The following is a 17,524-nucleotide window of genomic DNA, read 5'->3' on the forward strand; positions in this document are numbered from 1 at the left end:
GAGTAGCTACAGAACATGCGTAGAAACACTTTTATGTTCTGTTATTTTAGATCTTTTATAGTCTTTCCTTAAATCTTCGCGGTTTTTCCTAGGTTAGTCTCTATTTTCCACTACCCAGACCCATTTTATTTTCTGTAGTAGATTGGTCTTTGGACCTCCCAGAGTTTATGCAGACATGTAAGACTGCTTACAAAATACTCCAGTAAGAATGAAAGAGTTACACACTGATGAATAGTGACAGAATTGGACCCTTATCTGTATACTGAGTGCATGTCTTACAGAGATTTAAGATATAAATTAATTTCATTAATTTACAGATTTTATTCTTGATTCAGTTAAAAGGTGTTGAGGGACAGGAATGAGGAGGGAGTGTTACCAAACCACTTCTTGTAACTGAAATAGCATTTTTCTCTCACTGTGTATTCCTCACATCCCAGACAATTGATCTTCTAGCTGAGAGTCTGATAGACCATTCAGGGTTGTTTTACCTGTCTGTTTTGGCTCAGTATAGTGCAGAAGTAGATGACCTAAATTACCTCTGCCAGTCTTGCAACATTTTGAATCCTCTGTGATGCTTTAGAGGCTATTAGAATGATTATTGAAGGCAACAGACCAGGCCAGGCAAATTCAGTGCTATGTGTTTATGATGTATACAACCTCATCACATGGAATAATAGCTTTACACAGAAAATGAAGTCACTGGGGACATCACCTAATACAGCCTCCTCTGCCAAGCTGGGTAACTCTGAAGCTAGATCACCCAGAACGTTTTTTTTAAATGAGAGGTAGGGGTTTTTTTGGGCAAATCAATTTTGCTTTTCAAGTTTGAATATAAATTACAGTGTGAAATTTATTTTTCTGTATTAAGTACACATCTTTTATCACAGTGACTAGAGAATAAATTTAGAACTGCTTTTGGCACTAAAAGATATATACTTAGTATACACTGAGCTTATTATCCATCTGCTGCTGAAATCTCTCTCATTGCCCAGAGCAGTTCTTGGGATTTGTTTCCCCTGTGAAGATTTTTATCAGTGAACATTCCTTTAACTTGCTGTCTACTGAGACTTCATGTACCTACTCCCATTCTGTTGACTCTGAGCAGGCTGAGCAGATTCTTACTATGTTTGCAGTTTTAGGAAAACTAGGCATCAAGTTTTCACTTTCGCTTTGTATTTGCCTAATAAGGAACTTGGAGTAGCAGTAAACTGAACAATCTTAAATGTTAGAAGAAAAACGTATAACCCAAGCAACAACCCAAAGCAAAACCTCAGCAGTTTACTTTCAAGGTTAGTTTCATGTTTACATACAAGTAAACTTGTTAAAACCTAGCCATCTGTACACTATTAGGTGCATATTTGATAAAAAAAAAGGTAAATAAAAAAGCTGTCAAATGACTCTTGAACATTCAAACAGCTTAAAGGCTCTTTGTGTGGTAATGTTGGCACAGCTCCTAAGTGACCAGATGGAATTTTATTAACACCCAACAGGACAAGGGCTGAGATTTTGTTTCTTAACTTACTATATTTGAAACGCTTGTAGAGGATGTGTCAGAAAGCTTGATATATTTTCCTACTACGCAAAATTACACATATACCTTCCCTTAATGCAAAGATGATGACTGCTTCAGAGGTTGTCATTTTTGTAAGGTGGGTAAGAAAAGAGTTATGAGATGTGTGGTAATTTAAGTATCACAGCCTTTTAGTGAATTTTAAAAAGGTGGTTTTATATACACAGTTGGTGATCATATTAAAAGGAGAATTTAGAAACAGGCTTTTTAATAAACAGACTTAAAGAAGTATTTTATAAGAAAGAATAAATAGTACCTAAGTATTAAAATAAACTTGATTTCAGACATCAGTAACCACTGATAGTAGTGATGTCAGATTTCCATTTAAGGATTCTGGGAAACATATAAGACCATGCAGATTTATGTGACTCCTCCCGTTCTGTCATCATCATGGGTTTATTTATTGTCAGTAAGAAATATCTGAAAACTGGAAGTCTCTGTTGTCTCTGATAAATTGCAGGATGACAGTTAGTCCTACAGGGAGCAGTGGAGGGAGTTGTGTTGTTCAGTCCAGAGAAGGAGCACTCAGAGGAGCCCTCATCACCCTCAACAGCTGCCTGAAAGGAGGTTGTAGCAAGGTGGGAGTCAGCCTCTTCTCTCAGTTAACTAGTGACAGGACAAGGGGAAATGACCTCAAGTTGTGTTAGAGAAGGTTCAGTTTGGATGTTAGGAAAAATGTCTTCACTAAAAACAGGAACAGGGTCCCCAGAGGAGTGGTAAAGTCACCCTGGATGTTTTCAAAAACTGAGTGGATGTGGCACTTTGCGATACTGTTTAGTGGACATGGTGGTGTTTGATCAAAGATTGGACTCGATGATCTTAGAGGTCTCTTCCAGCCTTAATGATTCCATTATCCTATATCTTCAAACCAGACAGTTTAAGAACCAAAGAAACAAAATCTGTAACACACTGTGGACTCATGGTTAGCCCTGTAGTTTAATTTTCATTGTGTGTGTTTTCTATTACCTCTTCTCTGTTCTTCCTGTCTTGACTTGACAAAGTGACTCTTGCTTGCTAGATTAAAAGTGCTTCAGGCAGAAATCATCTGGAGGAGCAGAGGACAAAGACAAAAGAACATAATAAAACACCTAAGATGAATGAAAAAAAGATCTAGTAGAGAGATGCAAGCCTTGCTAGTTGCATGTGTGTGTGTGTGCATAGACTCATGCACACATGCAGCTTGTCTTTTCTATACTGCTCCATTTGGTTGCCTATTTATATGTAATATAGCATTGTAGGGAATGATAGATTTGATTATTATTAAGGTTACCCTTTTATTTACAAGATCCTGTTTCAGTCATATACTGACTCTTCTGGAAGAGCTATATGCTATACCAAGTGTCTGCTTTAGGCTGTCCATTTTAATTTGCTTGGTGGGCTTTTGTTTTAGCATGAGCAAGAAACAGGTTTGGACTATTGTTTGAAGTATCAGTAGTCACTTAAGAGACTGTTTTGGTCCTGTTGTTTTTCCCTCTAAATTTTTTTCATTCTCTGCATAGGGTGGGCAGTAATTCAGAATAATCTGGTGGTGGAGACCTTCTGTCGCTTTTTACGTTGCAGTACTTCGAAGCCGTGTCACAAATTAAGAGGGGGGTGGGCATGTGTAAAGAAGCATTCGTCTGACAGTTTATAGTTGAATGTTCCCACAAAGAACTAGATCCACTTCTGCCCCATGGCACATAATTCCTGTAGGAATTCCTGTAGGAAAGTATGGTAGGCAATTTTTAAAAATATATGCCTGGTAATCTGTTATCATATCTCATGCTTTCTTGATATCTACGCATGATGCGTCATGGTCTGCTTTATAGAAGTGCTGAGAGTAATCTGTACCTTCGTCTGAAGACTCTGAAAAAATCCAGAATGTGCAGTAATTCTGAAACCTGAAAATCGGGAGCTATCTTGTGTTGGAAACCCCAAATTCCCACAGAGATACTTTTGACCTTAAATTTTTCAAGTTTCAGTTCTCTCATTCACTCACCCAGTATATTGATTCTCTCTTACCTTATAAATACCCTGTGAAAGCAAGCACATTAATATCTTTGAAACATGATGACATAATGTAATGATACTAACTTTATAACTGTCAACAAGAAAGGAAGCGATCCTTCAGAATACGATTTTTTCGTAGTATCTGGGAAATAAAACTAGAACCACTTGCGACGAAGGAGGATATGAGAAGATATTAGGTAACTGTTCTTTGACAGAACATTTTTCCTGAAAGAGATTGGTGTCCCTTGGATAAAACAGTATTCTTCATGTGTACATCTTGACATGCACTGTATTGTCTCGTAAATATTTTACATGGTGAAATATATATGGGTTGATTTAATTCCGGAACTTTTTTTGTTTTTAAAACCTGAGTATGCAACCTGATATCACTTTAGCAATTCTTTTGTTTGTGGTAATGTATGTATATACTGTATGTATTTGTATATGCTTACCTGTGTCTAAGGTAAAGGAAATCTGGAGATCTTATAATATGGAAGTCATGCAACTTTTGCACAGATACATATTTTACTTATTTGGGGAATTATATTAGTAAGTAATAGTGTTTGTGTAAATCTAACCAACTTAATGCAACAGTGCCAAGTATGTGTATAATTGGAAAAAAACCACAGTGAAGCTTGAAAAGCACAAATGATGAGCAACATGAAAAAAGTAATTGAGATTGGCTTATAAAGGTATTATTTTGTAAAGGGTAAGCCTTTGGGTTGTTTCTGTTTACTTCTGTAATATCTAGTTTATATTTTCAAGTTCTTGGGTTTTTCCCAGATATGAAAGCTAAAAAATGTATATTGAGAAATGTAACCTGATATTCTCAGGTATTTGAGACTCAGAGTCATCCCTTTGGATGAAAATACCAGCTAGTACATGATAATATACTGACAATTGATTACTTGGGAATTGCATAATTTTAGCGGTTCTTGAGAGCTGGTGTGGTAGGCCACCAAACCAAACAATTCATTCCGGTAGTTTGGGTTAAAAAGACAGAATCTGGTTGAAAATAGAAAGAGAAAACTGAGTACTGTGGCTACATATGGTGGCAAACTGGTTGGCTCATTCATAAAGTCAGTTCATTGCATCCTATAGTAGCTTAGATCCCGGAAGAAACCTCTCTACTTCGTAGTGGTCATTCTCTTGTCCTTCAGCAAGGACTGATAAGGAGACAAGCAGTACTGAAAGCAAGGTGACTTGCAGCCTGCACTCCCTTCTCGCAAGCATTCATCACGTGAGCCATCACATATTGCATTGCTGCAGATCAGAGGCAGGAGGAGGAGGGAGCGTAACACCCACCGCACTGAGCAGGCAGAGGTGCACAGTGGTGCTCTTAGACAGAGTGCTTTCAAATTCTTAATTGGATGTTTATTTTCTTTTTTTCCAAACAACCTGTTCAGTGCATTTGTCTAGAGACAGCAAAGCCCCTGACCCTAGTGCTTTTCCACAGCTTGGCCAGTAGCGTAGGCTTTGACACAATCTATCAGTGTGAGAACATTTTATCTATTAAATAACATGTTTTTGTTAGCCAGTTACACAGAGTAAGGAAAATCCATATACACCATGATGCACAGGTATTTGTTGCCTGCGTTAGATGTATTCACAGGATATTTAAAAAATGAGCCCTAACAGAACTTGGTATTTAAAGGCTTAGGTTGTGCTACACGTTTTATAACTTTCTTTTGGTTTTGACATAAATCTGTGCCCGAGCTCTTATTTCTGATGATGGTGTGTTCACATAAAGATTGTCTTTATAGAACTTTCTATGCAGTAAGGGAAAAAGATCAGATCTATTCTGTAGGGTGACTCTGAAGAAATTAATGGTGATATGCATTACTTTGTGAAATATATTTATAAGAGTCATACGAACATATAAGAATTAAAAAAAATGCACAGAGGAAAATCATGTATTACTTAGGGTGAAGACAATAAGAGATTTTTCTTCCATTCAGTACCCAGACCACTTGAGATTTGGCTAATCGTGACACAGCACATCACTTAGGATAAAACAGGCATCTACCTTCTTTATTATCAGTTTTATAACGGAGCATTGAATAAAGCCACTGAAGTGGATTCAGTTTTGATTGCAGATGATGTTGTGTGTTTCTTGCTCACTAAGGCCCCAGTGAGAATTTAAAGGCTTGTGTCTATCGAAAGTCCCAATTAGTATTTTCTGTTATGCCCGGCATGTCTCCTGGGTTTTCATAATGTGACTCAGTGAAGATCAGGCACTTGGAGAAAACAGACTATATGAAAATAAAATGTGCAGTTATCTGTCAGTTAAGTGTAATTCTTCTTTTAAGTCTGATTTTAAGCAAGATCTCTTAGGGCTTTTTATAAACCAGTACAAGTTGTTACGTTGATTTCACTGAATTTTGATCAGTTTCTTTGGACCTTAAGATAATTCCAGATCTTCAGTGTTTAATTATGAAATATAAAGATACCTAAATCTGTACCACATTTTCCTAGGAAAGAGACAAAAATCCTCTAAGGTTCTGTAAAATATTCTGAAATGTCATTCTTACAGTCTAGTCTTTGCAACCTATGATTTAAATAGTAGGAAAAGGATCATTAGTGTTCAGAAACCAATTAGAGCAGCTACAGGTCAATATACTTTGTTGTAGTGTAAATATGTTTATACTAGTGTCTGTTGTTTATCTGTGACTACAGTAATAATAATACATGAAATTATTTTCAAATATCTTCCAAATTTCCTCCAAGGCAAAAAAAACCCACCAGAAAACAAGCAATAAAAGTAATTTTAGCTAATCTCTGTTACTGAGAGAGTAACAGTTGATCCTTTTAATTTTACTCATGAACATATTATTGATGGAGTTCAGAAGTAGTAAAAAGACCCCAGCAACACACCACTCTTTTTGTTTAAAAATAACCAAAATTCAGCAACAAAATGAAAATTTTGCATTGACAAGAGATTCCAAATGAACTGAATGCTGACTGATGTCTCTTTTTTCAGGTTTCTATCCTGATTTTGAATACAACTGACTAAGTAGTTATTAGTGTGTATAGGCTCAGCTGATAATTACAAAAAATAATTAGGTAACTTAGTGCTCAGGTGGCAATGAATCATTGCATGTCAGTATTTTCAGGTAATAAAAATGAAGTCCCATGTCAGAAGAACAGATGCAGAAACAAGTGGATAAATGAAAGAGTAACAAGTCTCTAAGACCAGATGGTATATATCTAAGATTCAGAAAGTGTTTAAGAATGAAGCAGCTGAACTGTTGACAAAAATAGGCACTCTCATTAAAATTAGTTACTATGCTAGAAAAGTAGAGCAAATGTACCTAAGTAAAGACAGGTTGCAGCAGGAGCCCTGCAGTTAAAGATCTATCAGTATATCCCTAGAACTAGAAAATTTGTTGGAAAAAAAACATTAACCCACCTCAATGGACAGGGTAGGACAGAAACAAATAAACAGGATTTCTGTTTTTAAAAAAAAAGTTCCTTCCTGATTAAGATGTTTGGATTCATGGATTTAAATGTTAATCTGGTTTAGGGCCAGGATCAGCGTCAGCACAAAGGGGCAACTGATAAACATGGGAATTACCTCAGTGACTGTAGAGAAACTACAGAATCCAAAATCTTTTTCAGCTTGCTGGATCCAGGCAGATGGCCCAGTAAAGTCCAAACATATCTGGGTAGGTTTGCTTGGCCAGCTTCTTCTCTTGGTGAACCAGGGCACTGAGGCACAGTGTGACAACAAATGCCATGTCACCACCCGTAGCCAAAAGTCAGTGCACCCAATTATTCTGTTTCTGACAGTGAATGACCAGTAGCTCATGTCTGGGAAAACAGTGGGCAGGGCAGGGACAGGAGTAGCACAAATACAGGGAGGTATTCTCCCAGTTTCCAGTAATCTGGCATGTAGGAACTTCCTAATCCAGAATTGTTACACATATCATAGTATTAGTAGCCATGCATGGAGTGAAACTGTTTATGGTTCCAGCTTCTTAACAGTTCCATGTTTCCATTATGTGTGGTGTGAAAATATACTTTGTCGGTTTTAAGTTTGTTGCTTGATAATTTAATTTTGGCATTTTAGTTGTTGTGTTAAAAGAAACAGTAATTATTAGCTTTCTTTTAGTTACCTTAGTCTTATTTCTGATTCCACAAATCTACACCTTTTTTTTTTGCACAATGAAAAGTCCTTGTCTATTTAACTTCTTGGGGAGCAGTTGTTCCTTACCTTTGCTCAGCCATGCCTGTGCCTCTTCTGCAGCATGTCATTTGCAACATGAGGTGCCAGGAGATGTATGCAGTATTAAAAGTGTGGGTTGTGGGTGTATAGTTAATAATTTAACAGTGGCAAAATCGTTTTCTGTTTCCTGTTTGTTTCCCAACAAAACCGTTGACCTCTGCATTATCAAAGACCATTTGGTCTTGTCTGTCCTTACCAGGTCTCCAGGCATTACTTACCAAAAATTAATTCTTTACCCCTGTCGCTACCCTCTGACAGCATATAGGTACCTCCTGATTAGATGCCAATTTTAGAAATTTCCCAGATGGACTAAGAACAAAGTGTTTTTCTAATGATGGATTCGTGTGATTTGACAGAAACCACTGTACACTTGGGAGCACCTGAGGGCAGCTGTCTACAAAGACAGCTGAAGATGGAGTATTTTTTGGCAATAGACTAAGTATGAGAACAAAATTCTTTTGTCCTCAATAAACTCTGCATTTGAGGTATTTTGCATGTCTAGGTGGATGAACACTTGTATGGGACTAGATATCTTCTTATAAATTATCCAAGAAGTGTCTTAGTTTTTCCTTATACAGATTCAAAAAGGACTTATTGTGTCCATTTCTGACAGCTTATTCAATGTCTTGGGAACTAAGGGGCTCTCCTAATTTTGGGCCAGTCTTCTGTTTCCTATGGAGAAGAAGGAGAGGTGGCATCTGGGGTCATTAAAAACCAAAGGCATGCTAGAGATCTCACCAGTTGTTGGGCTTTCTGCTCCAAAAAATAATTCAGGCCAAATGTGCCTACTCTTCAGGATCAACAAACCACCACCACCCTGTGGGAGGTTATCAAGGTCAGATACTTGTTATACACCACAGGGCACCTCAGGCACCACTGAATATGGTTTAGTGCTCTGCTGGTGGTGTAGGGTCTGCATTAGAGTAGACACACTGATGGTATCAGAAGGGAAGAGCTTGGGGTAATGATGGCTTGGGAGCTGGATGTTCCCCTAAATGGATTATGAGTCTGATCTTCGTGTCAGTTCCTAGGTTTTCAAATAATATAACCTCAGAATACACTTTTTGTCAAAAACAACTGTGGTGAGTCTGTGGTGGATTGCCTATATAGGTTAGTTTATACTGAAATTCTAATAAGTTAAAGTTCATACAAGAAAATTAAGTAGTTTCTGAAGTCTAGTCATATGCACTTAAATTTGTAAGACATTTATGCCATTATTACAAGGAGACCCATAAAATGGCACATTCCTTCTGCTCACTTTGATGTGTCATTGTTTCCTGAGAGGCAGTGAAACAGAATCAAAAGGCTCTGGCATTAATACAGCCACCATCCATATAATAGCAGAACTGCTTGAACTTCTTATCTGATCAGCCTGTTTCAGTATGTCTCATTTCAATATCTATTAATTTTGAATTCCTTATCTGTTAAGTTGGATGTATAATGTAATAGTCTCTTTAATAACAACAGCAGACTAAGTGTCAATCAAAAGATATAGGCAACGTTAATATGTTCAAAGTGTTCATTTTCAGAGAAAATATCCATACTCGAAAAATAATACAAATATATGAAAAACAAACAGTCCAGACAAAAGATGCCCATTTAAATACTCAACTAAGACATTCTAAATAATTTTTTTAACATCAGTCTTGGAAGAGGGCATTTTCTGTGATTTGGGTGAAGATGATGTGAACTCACAGCAAAATTAGCAAGTTGGTTCTTGCCCACAGAAGCTGCCTGCTGGGTACCTTATCAGACTTTTTGTGGTCTAACCAGCACTCCTGTGGTCTTGACCCTGAACAAGGTTGATCAACTACCCAGTTTTCACAAGATAAAAGAATAGTCTTCTGCATAAAACAAGTTAGTGATTGAAAACAGGAATGAGTCGCAGAAAAGCTCTCAGAAAAATAGAGTATGGTGAAATGAAATTAAATATTAAAACATTCACTTATGTTAGTTTCTGACTAATTTTTTTCTGTAAAAATGTCTGCACAAGAGATAGAAATAGTTTGCAAGAGATAATAGTAGTACTGTGACACCAAAAGCAATGTGGGCAACCATAGTATTTAAACCATATCATTTTTTAGGTGCGTTTGTGCAGGAGCAGTTATGGGGAAAAAAAATGCAACAGTAGGTGGAATGGGCAGACAGGTCTGACAGCTCTTGGCAGACTCCACTTCTTCACTTACCAGTTTGTATCATTAGGTTATATAGGATTAAGATCTGTGGGATTCTGAGCTTTTTGTCCAGATAAGATAACTAATTCTTCTGAAAGCAGTACAGTAAGCCAGCAAGTGTGAGAGACATCCTGTGCTTGGGGTCATCAACAAAATAGTTGATACTTCTGTTAAACTTCAGACTTGATGCCTCACAATTTCACAATCTGATACCAGATTGTTGAGCAACTGTGCCATAGGGAACATTAGTAGTCTATTTTTACCTTTACCATCCTAATCTTACCCACCTTGCCCACAAAATCTACTTATTCAGATTTCTGTGATACTCAGCGAAAAAGATTATTTATATTGTTTTTCTCCAATGAGGTTTTATTGCTGAGAATCTGATCAGCCTATGTAGTAACAAGCCTACTGAAAGCAGCTTCTCTAGAAGGAGAGAAAGAGACATTAAAGTAAGCAAGAGATGATCACAAGAAAACAACAGGGGTTTTGTACCTGGAAGACAAGCTTCTGCAGCTTCTTCCCTAAATGACAGGTTTAGGGCAATTGTGAAACTGCAGAAGTTGGGAAGCCTTGTGTGATTATATGATAAGAGCCCTCTAGAACATGACAGCCCTTTCTCTCTGAATATCTGTGTCAGTGTCATCTCAGACTGTAAGGGTTTGTGCTTTTCAGAACAACAACAGAAACAAAAATTATATAATAACAAAACTCCTGAATCTGTTTAAGGTGTATTTGCATATGTCCAAGATTCTCGGGTTTTGACAGTAACTGTATCTTTCAAGGTGTTGACTTTTTAGAAAGGAGACTGGCTATGACAGAAGTGAGCAAATAAATTTTTTCTTGAAGGGTGTTCTCTTTCCCTCTGTGCTCTTGGCCTTCTGACATTGTATCAAAAGATTTGTTGTTTCTACAGTATTCCTACTTATGTTTTCTTCTATAGCACAGAGTGAGTAAATCCCAAGCTGCAAGAAGTTTAGAGTTGTAGGGTTATTAAAAAATCAAGGATTAGTGGAATTTATTTTAGAAACACACTTAATGCATATGTTTTTATTTTTTTTATTAATTGTTTTCTATTATTATTTTTAAAGTACTTGTAGCATCCAAGTATACCCAGTAAAGTGGCAGTTTGGGACATAGTGCATCATGGTTTCATAAGATATTTTAAAGGTAATATGGTACACCGTTGCTACAAGTGTCCATTGATACTTGAAGTGTGTCTTAATTTGCAGTTTAATGTTTATGTATGTCAGTGGGACATGCACATGCTCAGTACCATGAAAAAATGAATTGTTTGTCCTAGGGAATGAAACATTTGGACAGTCACATTTGACAATTTTGCCCTAAATGCATCATTCCGCATGTCATATGCAATTGTATAGTATTAAAATAGTGGCCTTCACCCACAGAAGCTTAACATGGCACTGAGCAGAATGGGGAGGTAGGAAGAACAACTGGAGAGACTTTCCTAACTCTATTGCAGGTTCTGATGTGGCGTGGAGTGGAAGAAATTACAGGTATTTGAGATAAAGCACCCATCTCTGCACACAAAAATGAAATAATAAGTGGGATCTATTGAGCGTATGAGGTAGAAGAGGCTGTAAGAGAAAAATAAAGTCTGTGTGTGCTCTCTGATTACAATAACCTCTCCTCATAGTCTGCAAAATCTGATGTGAAGGTGGATTTCTTACCAATGTATTTTCTTCTTCCCCAGATTGTAGGAGCCCCTGGTTTTTATCTGTATAGTAGATTTAGTACTCTTACTATAAATGTTTCTAGAGTTTAAAAGTTAAATGTGTGAATATATGGAGAGATGCCTGTAAGGGGGGAAGAGACTTCGTGCTGTATTAGCAGAAAACTGAAGGTAAGAATATGAGATGGAGGCAGGTGAAGAAAATATAAGAGGAGGTGGAGTGCACAGTTGTAGTACTGAGACTGGTCATTGAGTACTCTACACCTGTGTCTCTTGACAAATTCCAATGTTATTTCCTGAATAATGTATTTAACCAGCGATACTTTGCAGTGCATGGTCAATTTTACTGTTAGTTAAATGTCATTCAAGAAAGGTGCTGCAGTAAGCTGCTACAGAGTAACATGAGTATGAAGGAAAGTAAATTTAGGGCTTTTTTCCCTTCTAGCTTGTTCAAGGAGTTGGGAGTTCAGCATAGCAAGGAGAGACGGTAGGGAGGCAGGTTTAAGATCTCAAGGAGAACAACTAAGTGCAGTTGCCACAAAGGCTTTTATAGAGTTCCCAGTATGCTGCTGGCTCTCTGCATTTAGGAGTAATGGGAATCCTGGGTATAGTGTTGCTAAGAACACGTTTATTAATGAACAGATTGGTCATAGAAACATATAAACAATTTCATTCATAAATACTGAGCACTTTAAAAATTAAGTACCTTACCTTTATCTGTATGGGATATTGAACTGCAAAAGCATGTGCTAATAAAAAATGGACGTGGAACAAAGCCACAGCTTTGGCTGAGAAACAGAGCAGTTCCAGGAGTGAGATTCCACCCTCTTCACGGGATGCCTGCTATGTTTCCATTCCTTTCCTTTGCACCATCCCATATGTAGGCAGGTGAAGAGGAGGCAAAGCACAGTAGGTGCCAACCTATGAAAGGGGCTTCCTATGTTGGTGTGAAACTTTAAGGCAGCGCTGGCTGCCATTCAGCCTCAGAAGATACCGGTGATGCATTGCAAAGAAACTGCACCTAGAGTTCAGCTGGGTTTGGGTCAAGGCTCTTGGATTAGCCACTGGGAAACAAGGGACAGCTAGACATTATTTAACATTATTTGTTTTGAGTAACGCTTTCTGCTTACTGTCAGAGTTGGCATGGAAACTGAATCAGCACTCATTTTTGAAGAACAGTCCATGCAGAGTGAGGTTAGTCATCAGCAGTCTTACCAAGGAGACTCAGGCTGCAGCTGCCAGCACTTAAACCTTGCTCGTGAATAGACAGAATTTTCAAAATGGTAACGGTCCTACTACCCTGACCTTTATGGGGAAAAATGTGCATCTTTTGAGAATGATATTATGTCATTTGCATTGGGCAGTGTTTTTTTTTAAAGAGGGAAAGGGTTAATTATCTAAAGTCCACAACAGAACTTTCTTATTTCAAGAAAATGCCATCTGTTTCTACAGATCAGTTGAATTTAAAGAGTTAACACAGTAAAACATATATAAATATAAGCAATGATGCTTGTAACATTCTTTTTGGAAAATGGCAAAATACTTAAAGGGCTGTAAGCTTAGCACTAGGAATCTGTGAATGTATAACTAAGATGAAAGCCTACACAGCATGCAGAAATGGGCATTTTCAATTATTTTCCCTTTACTGATGAAAAAAATCAAGATATGCTTATTTTCATTCTATGTTATTCTTGCACACAAAGATAGATGCAAAGAAATGGCTCCTGGTTTTCTGCACCAGTTAGGATGAGAAAATACTGATGGCTAGATTACTATTCGGTGACATTTCATAAAGTGCCTGCTGACATCTTTTCTCAAATGCAGAATGATAAATGTACATATAAATTTGACAAGTTTAATTTCATCTATAACCTTTGACTCTTGGCTTTTTGTATCCTCAGAACACAGACCATACATGCCTTCTTCATTGATACAGAAATTCTTTATTTTACACTAAGTATTTACATTCAAGGCTTTAGTGCTATTACCAAATTGATGAGAACACTGATTTCTCTTTTCTTTGTATTTACCAAGCAGATAATTTAAGTGATGCCCTGAAAAAGCTGAAGATAACAACCACTGACAGCACAGCAGATAGCTTGGAGGGATGCTTGGACTGTCTGCTTCAAGCTCTGGCACAAAACAGTAAGTTGTATGGACCTTTCAAATTTTAAATCATATGAAATCACTGAATTAAAATGGAGGTATTAAAATGTGGCAGAAAGACTCAGTCAAGCAGTAGGCTGTTGGATTGGCTGTTCTGAGAAGGTATTTTTAACCTGTATATCTGTAACATTCAGGTAACAATGAAGACAGTGACAGGTAAACGCTTGAATATTTAGAACAGCTGTAGTCCAGTCCTTTTACCAATATGATGAAGTAACACAATTACTTTTCTAATTGATCGTTCAAGAGAAAAAGAACAGAGATGGAGAAATAAGCCTGATAAGATGAGGAGAGGGATAAGGGAGCTGCTTGCTAATTCTGATTGAAAGAGTATGATTTCCTATTTGTGATGTATTTTCCTCATACTTTTGATCACAGATGTCTTATTTCCAAGAGCTTCAATCAGCAGAACTAGGCTGGATGTCCAAAGATAGTACAAATTTGATATGTAGTATGATAAAAAATTAACATCAGAAGGGAACAAGATGTGTTTTTCACCAAAAACTGTAGAATGCATGTCCCCACTCTTAGTGAACAGAAAGGTAAGGTACATGAAGATGACAGTTGATAAGACTTTCTTGAGTTCAGCTTTCTTAGTGCTTCAGATTGTGGCAGAAGAAAAAGGCGTGTACAATTTCAAGTTGAAAGACCTCTCAGGATAGTTACAAGCCATGGTTAAAAATTCTTCATTTAAAAAAAAGTTAGCCCTTTGGAAATATCAATACACTCAAAAGTATATACTATTAATAAGTCTTGGGTTTTTTCCCATGATAGTATTCTACAAATCACAGCCTTTTAGCTTAATTGGTGTAAAATACTTCATGAGGTTTTTCACAACTGAATATTAGCACCATCCATATCAAGTAAAAAATGCATTATAATGGCCTCTGCATTTAATGATAGTCAGTTTTTAATTCTGATTATTTTGTAAGGGGATGTCAGCCAGGAAGTAATAAAATATTTGGGGTTTAGAATAACCCATTTTTTGAAGTTGCTGAATCATTTTTCTTATGGATTTATTTATAAGGTGTATCTAGTACTTTAATCCAACCTCCAGTTGGCTTTGGTATTTCCAGTACCTTTAAGTCTAATACTTGAACAATAAGTACTAAAGGAAGATGTTATGAAAAGTGAGAATATACTTGTGTAAATAACTGAGTTTACCATTTTGCCTCTGAAGGTCACGTAGATGTGTTACAGAACAAGTTTGGCAGATGCACAGTAATTTTGATTAATGTATGGAAAACTTACTGATGCTTCCCTGCATCCACATGACTCTCTTCCCTCTCAGTCTAGGGCTTTGCTCTTCCTTCCAAAATATTTTCTCTTTTAGTCTTATAGCTGCCAGATCAGATAAACAGATTATTAGGATTCTGACATCTCTCTTTTGGGTAGTTTTAGAAAATTTAATCTCTGCATCATTTACCAGGCTCTTTGCATGTAAGTCAGTAATATGAATATAAACCTGGTGAGCTGCCATATGATACATATCTCCACATATTTTCAGTTGCCCAAGATTGAGGACAACTTAAACAACAGACTCTGAAAACTAGATGGGTTAGATAGGACATTTTTTTCAACAGCTTGCTGGTAATTTAGGAACCAGTATATCGATGCTCTGTCAAGGGTACGGGACACTTCCAATACCTAAGTTTTGCCAAGTCTCTTTGGACAACAGACTTTATTTCTCAAGATAGTCTGATGATTTGGGGGGGAAAAAATCCTCATAGAAGACAGACTTCTGATTTGGGATAATTTTGTGAGAACAGCAGTACATTCAAAAGACTTTATGAGGTAAATTGCATGTAATAGATTGGTTCAACAAATAGATACAGAATCAGCTTTCTATATACTTTCTCATAGTTCTCATCCATACAGTTAACATCTTAAAATGGATTTTATTGATTTTTAGTTACAGTCTTTATTATCATATATATGATATCTAGATATGAGATACACACTGTACCTCTGTGTCAGTTTATAAATTATTACACAATAATAATTAGAAATCAATTTTTTAATATGAAAGTATGTTAATTGTAATGCAGAAATAATTTAAATAAGATTTCTTAAATAGTTATTCTTCTCTCTTTTAGTATATTTCCATGTGTTTGATTGTATTAATGAGGTATACATTCTGCTTATAGTTCAGTAAATCATCATATTAGAGTAACACTAGAGAAATAAGCCACACAAGGAATAGAGTCTATTTTAAAATAATTTTATAGGACTGTGATTTCATTGGGAGTTCACAGTGGTATTGTAAGTCACAGAAGTGAGTTTTATTCACTTCATTAAGACTTGGAGACAAAAGTATTATTCTATCTTATATAAAATTCAGTACATTACTAATACAGTAATGCAACCCACTCCCATCTACTGCCAGCCAAGATCAGCAGTTAAACCCAGTATTAATACAACACTCAGATTTTCAGCAAAGGAAAGAATTGTTTGCACAATTTCGATTCTGCATATTGCATATACATAGGAACATTTCAGTGACCATTATGCTGCTTTTAATTGGTATCTCTATGCACGCAGCATAGGGTTGTGGTTGCTGCAGAAATCAAAGTTCCCTGGTCTCTAACAATGCAGTGACAATTATAGTTCCATTTACTTTGCATACAATGTTTTAAATTTTCATTATGTTAAAACATTACTTTCTTCTCATAATGTTTACTGTATAGAAAGAGATGGCAAAGTTATGATTAATATTGGAACTTTTCATTTCTTTCTATGTAATCTGATGGTTTTTCTTTTGTTTTTCATGCTCTTTCTCAAAGCTGATGTTTTGATAATCCTAGACAGGTGGTGCCCTGGAATATGATAGCTCCTGTCTGACTTTACGAGATATTATGGTATTTGTCACACCAGTCACATTAAGGTGTATGCATACACACAAGGATGAGTCAGATAGCTGAATGTGATAACTGTTGGTAAATATTTGGCAAACCAAATTCAAATTGTTTTAGCTACTATTTGTCTAGGGAGATAGTTGTGTAGCCCTTCACATCTGAGAGCCAGGTCTGAAAAAGCTGCAGGCGGTTTCCTTAGGAGACATTGCTTGGAAATATGTATATTCCTATTTATGCAAGTATTTTAGTTCTTATCTGTCACCAGCACTTCTGGCTGAGGCCAGTCATATATGGCCTAGCTTCTGGCACTAGGTAAAACTGAGGAGTTCAAGATGAAAGAGGCAACAATAACAGAAGAGTAGAAATTAGAAACTAGAAATTATTCAGGATAGTAAGAACATACCTCATTTTCTGTGGAGTTGCTTCATTCCCAGTAAAGTTAACTGACATATCTGGGAACTTTGCAGCCATAAGGCTGCAGTAACATTAGTCCAGATTCCCAGGTAATGTGAGACGGCACAGCTCTTTGCACCTCTGTGCATCTACCTCGTTCACATAAGCTGAGATTCTGTCCACCTTCTTTCTGAAAGAAAAACAGGAATGCTTGGTATTTCTCCACCTGCCAACGTTCACCCTCTCTAGATTGCTAAACTTTCCCTAATTCAGATTTTTAAGAGAAGGCTGGGGTACATGATCCATAAGCAATATTAGGAGCAAAAAAACAGTCAACCTTGCATTAAATGAAATACTGGCTTCTACTGAATCAAGAAGTGAAATTCATATGTTGCATGTGTTTTCTTTTAACAACTGTGTATTAACACAAGTTACTCCATTGTCTGCTCCACAGAATTT

The 17,524-nt window shown here is 36.7% G+C and overlaps 1 protein-coding gene across 3 annotated transcripts in view; it reads left to right on the forward strand.

Moving 5' to 3' along the window:
• RAP1GDS1 (Rap1 GTPase-GDP dissociation stimulator 1) overlaps positions 1–17,524 on the forward strand; it is a 94,980-nt gene that overhangs the window by 20,217 nt on the left and 57,239 nt on the right. For 2 of the 3 annotated variants that reach the window (XM_017822230.1, XM_017822232.1), the window contains exon 2: positions 13,686–13,796. In XM_017822230.1, the coding sequence (XP_017677719.1) occupies positions 13,686–13,796 (111 nt within the window). The remainder of the gene's footprint in view (positions 1–13,685; positions 13,797–17,524) is intronic. The other variant, XM_017822231.1, reaches the window with a different exon arrangement.

This window comes from Lepidothrix coronata, unplaced genomic scaffold (assembly GCF_001604755.1).
Source record: "Lepidothrix coronata isolate B3197 unplaced genomic scaffold, Lepidothrix_coronata-1.0 Scaffold96, whole genome shotgun sequence".
NCBI classification, from domain to species: domain Eukaryota; kingdom Metazoa; phylum Chordata; class Aves; order Passeriformes; family Pipridae; genus Lepidothrix; species Lepidothrix coronata.